At 51.1% G+C, this 6,341-nt stretch overlaps 1 protein-coding gene across 1 annotated transcript; it reads right to left on the bottom strand.

Annotated features, from left to right (window-relative positions):
- Positions 1 to 1,207: 1,207 nt before the first annotated feature.
- Positions 1,208 to 5,554, bottom strand: C1qtnf12 (C1q and TNF related 12). Its single transcript, XM_021200810.1, has 8 exons — positions 5,134 to 5,554; positions 3,179 to 3,295; positions 2,950 to 3,070; positions 2,708 to 2,859; positions 2,130 to 2,238; positions 1,880 to 1,970; positions 1,676 to 1,754; positions 1,208 to 1,429 (listed from the first exon to the last, which is right to left on the bottom strand). The coding sequence occupies exons 1-8, from the start codon at positions 5,290 to 5,292 to the stop codon at positions 1,331 to 1,333; spliced, it is 927 nt and encodes a 308-aa protein (XP_021056469.1). The 5' UTR covers positions 5,293 to 5,554; the 3' UTR covers positions 1,208 to 1,330.
- Between the last annotated feature and the right edge of the window lie 787 nt (positions 5,555 to 6,341).

Here is a 6,341-nt window from a genome sequence, read left to right as displayed (position 1 = left end):
TTGTGAAGTTTCGGAGGGAAGTTTGAGTGTCCCTAAAAGATTATTATCAGGACTATTTGCTTTTATGAATTAAAAGTCTGTGGTTCTGGTCAGCTAGGGCTGAAGAATTGGCTGTTATTACCAAGAGACTATAACCACTAAATCTAAGTCTTTGCTTGCTGGGATAATTGGTACAGGTGAGCTGGGGCTGAAGAATCAGTTGTGATTATGAAGAGACCACCATTACTGAGGGGAAATCTTTTGGAAAGTATTTTCGTGGGGTCAGCACATAGAAGCTGTGATCCAGAAGCAGCCAAGGCTGTACCTCATGCTAGCAGCTGAACTTCGTCACTTGTAAGAATTTCCCCAGGTGATGCTGGCTTTGAAGGCATGAAGGGTCATAGAGAGCAACAGAGACCTGGCACTTTTCAGAGGCCATTGGTAAAGGTAACAATTCAATTGCAATAGAGGCTTCAGGACTGAAGGGGTCATGGAGAGAAGCTGAGGTTTGGAACATGTGGCTCCCTAAAGAGAGCCCAGCTGCAGCAGAGAATCCAGCATTTTGGTGATGCCAGCATCATAGGATGATAACCAAGGACAGCAACAGGTATGGGAGCCATCCTGAGCCTATGAAACTAGCTGTGTGTGCTATGGGTGGCAAAATCGACGTGGAGCTCCCAGCCAGCCCTTTGGAGAAGACTGTGAGTATCCCAGACATGAAGCACTGCATTCTTTACACTCTTGACTGTGAGTGTACCCTGGCTCTTTTCCCTTGAAATAGTAAAGCATTGAATTGGGTAGTTTGTTGTTTTGTTTTGTTGATTTTATAGAAACTCAGTTATGAGGTTTTGGCTATTTTAGAGAAATTTTGTATTTTAAAAGAGACTTTGAATTTTTGTTTTGTTTTATCTCTTGAGACAGAGTTTCTGCTGGCTGTCCTGGAACTCACTCTGTAGATAATACTGGCCTCAAACTCAGACATCTGCCTGCCTCTGCCTCAGGGTCAACTCCATCCCCAGCAGGTAGAGGAGCTGCCAGGAAGCTGTGTTTCCACCGCTGGCTGGAAGTCTATCTAGAGACCATGTGAGAGGACTCTATTCTAGTCCCTCTTTGGGGCTACACTCTGCTCTGGGATCTCATATAGACAATCTTCTGCTTGCTGTACATCTCCTGTTCTTGTCCACTCAGTTGCCATCTCTACCAACACAATAAGCAGATAGCACCCAAGAGTGATAAAGAAGTTTGGAGTTCTTTATTGCTATGAAAACTATTAAAAGGGGAGTAGTCCTTTTCAGCTCCTCTAAGAAGCAAGGTGTTGGTTCCTCAATCAGCAATCATTTCTTCAGTTCCTCTATGTACCCAAAAGCATTCCGGAGAAGCTGGAACTGTTCTGGATGGTGAGGACTGCCCCAGAACTGTTGTCCACGAACACAGAGACATACTGTCCAGACTAAAGACATCATGGTAGGCATCATCATTAGTGGGTGGCTCCAATCTAGAAGCCTACCCACCCATAGGAATAGCGTTTGGAGCCAATACTCCCCAACGGTTGAAGCACTAGCCATACAGATCTAAAAACATCTTGACCAGACAGCACCCTCCTAGGCACAAGGGTTCAGAGGTCCGGAGCAACTACTTGCACTAAGCTGTAAGACCCTCCCAGCCAGAGAAGCCCACCCACCCACCTGTGGCTTACCTGTAGATGCAGCAGCCCCTGAACCTGCACTGTGAAGACCCTGCTGTTGCTCTCCAGACCTGATACAGCCTCCAGGGACCTGGGTATAGCACCACAGGGCAATAGTGTTGAGGCCACTGGCCCATGGTGCTCAGACACCCCTTAAGGTGGCTACTTGTAATCTCAGGCCAAGGAGAGACCCCAGAGCACTGTGGTGGGACTCACGTATGACGATGACACAAGGACTCAATACAGATGAGAACACGGACCATATCCCGGGTACGCAACCGGCCTCTGCTCTGCAGTTCACTGTGGTCTATGGATAGAGGGGTTTCAGGATACTGCCCAGAACAGGTTCAAGTGTCTGCCAGGGTTGAGGGTGGTTGGCCCCGAGCAGAGTAGATGCATCTCTGAGGGACCCACCCTCAAGGGATAACCTACCCACCACCCATGGTGCATATATAGACTGGCTCACCAATGTGCAGGCTGGCAGAAAACTGGAAGATGGCAGAGACCGGGGCTGTGAATCGGCCCAAGGATAGGCTCAGGCCAGATCCCCGCAGGAAGGCACCCTGGGTAGTAGGCTGTGGAAATTAGGAGGTGACTGGCTGCATTCAGGGCCTGGATCCTCCCCATGTACACTTTAGCCAAGCAAGATACCTACATAGCCCAACCCCAATCAGGTCTTTTCTGGGCCTCATTCTCTTTGTGGAAAGGACAGGACTGACCTCTATGTCTACACCCACGTGTGCCTTACAGCAAAGGCTCCAGGTTCCGGTGGGTGGATAGGACCCCAAAAGCTATCATAGGGAATAGCAATTTTAGGCCCCACTTTTGTCTTAGTACAAGGTGGAGCTCCTAACTTTAACAAAGGCTGGCTCTCACCCTCTACAACAGTATCTCTAGGGCACAATGCAGGCATGTGCCCAGCAACAGTTGTCTAGGGTTATCTGTGGGCCCATCTTGCCAATAAGGGACGACTCCTGTATCCTGACCTCTTAGTATATAATCCTCAAAGATATAAGTATTATTTTGGCTTGTGTCCCCACTCACAGCTTGGAATCCTTGCAGTTCCACCAGAGTCTTCTTGTCCACCAGCACAGGGCCTTTCAAACGGCAGTAGAAAGCCTCCACCACCAGCCGCTGGCTGGGTTCCTGGGGTAACAGTGTGTCTGGTAGCCCTGAGAATCGAAGTTCTGTGGCCTCTGTGGAGAGAGCCACTTTGAGTCAGGTCCCTTCTAGCCCTGTAACAGTTTCCAGGCTTCTGAGAGAGGCTGGGTACAGGGCAATCTTACCTTTTAGCATCTCCTGAAATTCCTGCAGCAAGGCCTCTGGGGTAACTTCCATACCAGGGGAGCCTGGGGGACCAGGGGGGCCGGGAGGTCCTGGGGGCCCTGGGAGACCTGAGAGGCCTCGCTAGAAGAGGTAAAAGAAAGTGAGTCTGAGTAGGGGTCCCCCCACTCCAACCCCTTTCTCTATGCTGAGAACCTGAAAGGGCTGGCCTCACACAGCTCAGGGCCCTACCGACTTCTTGTCCTGACCACGACACCGTTTTCTAGAGGACCCATCATCTGGCCGGCGGACAAAGTTCAACCATGTCATGTGGGCATCTGAGAGCTCAGGTCCTGAGGCTTCTGGTGGCTGAAAAGTTAGAGAAGCAAGGCTGGTGTATTGACCACCAGGCCTCTGGCCTCTATCCTAGTACACCCCACAGATATCTGTGAAGTTCAAGTCAGTGGGGGATTCAGGCACACAGCTAGATGTTACTGGAATAACTCAGATCATGGCCCAAAAGGACTCTCCTTAATTAGAACCTAGATGTCCCCATGAGTGTTAGTGTTGGGGGCAGGAGGAGGGAATAGGCATGGTGAGGTCTGGGGCTCTGTGAAAGCAAGAACCTGACACTAAAACACCGTGGGCCTTCGTGAAAATGACCATGACCCCTCTGGCCCTGCTCCCATGAAGAAGGGCATAGTGGACTCATATGGGGCAAGCCTGATGTGTCTCTTACAAGAGGTTGGCCTTAAATGAGGTAAGGTAGCTACAGACACATAGATATGGCTGGTGAGAGTATATCTGGTAAGGGCCAAGCCTGTCTCTAGGGACAATTAGGATGTGGAGGAGATCTGTATGTCAGGCCAGCAGCATGCGGAATGGACAGGAATGTAGCAGCCATTAGTCCAGCTGTGACAGACTGGTTGTTTCAAGGTGTTCCTGTCTTCATTGACCAGAGTAAGCCAAGGGTTCTGGGACAACACAAGGTCAGTCCTGAGTAAGAACAGGGTGGTTACTGGAGATAGCTTTCTTTACTAATCAGAAATAAAGATGTTCTCTTCCAGACAGGTTAGTAGGCTAGAAAGGACTTGCCAACACTGCTTCTCTTTAGGTCCCACAAAGGGAAGGATACAAGGACATATGCATGTACCACAATTCTCTACCAGGTATCTGTTGGATCCCTTGGCACTGAGAACATCAGACATCGCTAAGCCAAGCGCAAAGGCTGCAAGGAGATGTAGAACAAGCCCCACCCCAGCACAAAGAGCAGAGACACCTGGAGAGTGAGTTCACAGAGGCTCTACCCCTGCCAACTTTTCTCAAACTGTCTCCTGTCCTATCTTTGGAAAGACAACCCAGGGTAGGGTTGATAAAACTGCCTCCACTCAACTGGGTGGACACAACCTCCCTTTCCTAGTATCTCTAGGGAGGTTTACTCAGGACCCAACACCTGCAGGAGCTCCTACTCTGAGTGGTCATAATCTCCCTCCTGCCTACTCAGGAACTAGCCCATAGCTTACACTCCCTCAGCTCTGCTCACTCTGCCTATCAGGAAAATGGGGCCTCAGGCTTGAGGTGGTTTGATGTGAGCTGAGAGGCAGCCAAGCAGGCCAATACAGAGACACCCTAGGAAAGATACAGAGCGAGGGTCAAAGATACAGAGCCAGGAGGACCCTGTTCGGGTAGGAGTTGTTTCCCTTCCTGTCCTGGGGGCCCATAGGATGGCAGCAGTAGGAGTTCTGAGACTAGTGTGCTCAGGAGATTCCTGTCTCTAGAGGACTCTAAGAACAGGGTACTTTGCAGGCAAGATGCCACAGCAGATGAGGCTACCATAGGACCCCTGGAAAGCACCGGGGACAGGCTAGTCAGGCTACTGCGTACTTAGGAGTTATGATACATAAGGTGTCCCATTCATTTACCGGGATGCCCGCAGTCCTTTTCCACCCTCATCTGAGACAGCAATTATACCTAATGGCGTCAGACTGCTGAAAAACACACGGAGGCTTCAAAGGGTTAACCATTTCAGACCCACCAGGCCAGTCTCTGTCCTGGCTGCAGCAAGCTCTAAGCCAGGATCAGTGATCAAAGTCACATGCAGTGCAACCTGGAAATAGGAGAGCAGAGCTGTCGAGGTAGGGGGCCAGTCTGAGCTTTGACGCTGTGCCTACAACTGCACACCTACATGCTCCCCGGTCTCTGCCTACCTTGATGGAGTCTGGGAATCCCTCATGGTTGGATGTGGTAATATTGGGGGAATCCACACGCACAAATAGTTGCCGAGGCTTCTTGAGTTCCTGCCGTGCCCCGACTCCTGCAGTCTGTAGCCAGAGGAGGGCTGCAGCGGCCCAGCCCCAAGTCCACATGGCTCAGTCTCCGAAAGCAGAGGCTTAGGGATGGGAGCCCAGGCCAGTGTTCTCATGGGGGTGGCGGCAGGCATTCAGAGCCCCTGCGCGGGGGCGAGGCCCAGGGACGAGCCCAGCAGCCGCTGGTGCATGTCTGCAGGAGGAGCCAGAACTCCTCGTCTTTGTCGACCTATCCTCCTGCTCAGTGCCCTTGCCGGCAACCCTGCCACCAAAAGAGAACTACTTTCTTCCTAGGCCTCTCAGGCTCCAAGGAGAAGACTCACACGGTGCACTTCCACCACTTGGAAGACGGGGCGGGGCGGAGCAAGGCGGGGCGGGACCCCTATGACCATCACCCCTTTCTAAGGAGTTGGGAGGAGCTGGTTTGCTTCTCCCCAGCCCAGTCTCTGGTCTCCTCTCAGCAGGATTTCTATTTGGTTAAGCTGGCAGTGGGGGGTGAGAGCTGTCAACTCTGTGTGGCATCTTTCATACCCACACCTCCAGGGAAGTGAATCCAAGTTGATTCCTTCACTTTAGGAAGCTGTGTACAAATCTCCCAGACTTTCTCCCACATACCTCATTCAGCCCCTACCCTAAACCAGAAAAAAAGGGCGCTGTAAAAAGTAGGGCATTTTTATTAGCTGGTTGCTTACCCCTCCCAGCTAGTGATCCTCCTGTACTTACTAGAGACCTACCAGGCTGACCTCTGCGAAAAGGCACAGCATGAAGAGGCTGGTGATCTATCTTGACTCTTCAACAGACATAAGGCCAACTCTTATAGTCTGTAACTCCACTGTCAGTCCCCAGGCCCAGGGGGCTAATGCACAGGCCCAGGCTATACTGCAAGGGGGAACTGGTCCCTGTAGATCTCTGACCAATACAACTTCCCCCTCCAGTCCCCGTGAGTGATACAGTGTCAGGTCCCCAGAGAAAGTCCCTTCTGAATCACCTTCAAGATCAAAGTTGGGTTAGCTAAGGACAAGCCAAGCCAATGAGTACCTTGGGCTTGGTGATTATGAGGTAGTGGCCCTTGAGAATGGTCCAGGATTCCCAATAGCCAGATAGCCTCC

This window comes from Mus pahari, chromosome 6, assembly GCF_900095145.1.
Source record: "Mus pahari chromosome 6, PAHARI_EIJ_v1.1, whole genome shotgun sequence".
In the NCBI taxonomy this organism is placed as follows: Eukaryota; Metazoa; Chordata; class Mammalia; order Rodentia; family Muridae; genus Mus; species Mus pahari.
This window is presented reverse-complemented; position numbering and strand designations above follow the sequence as displayed.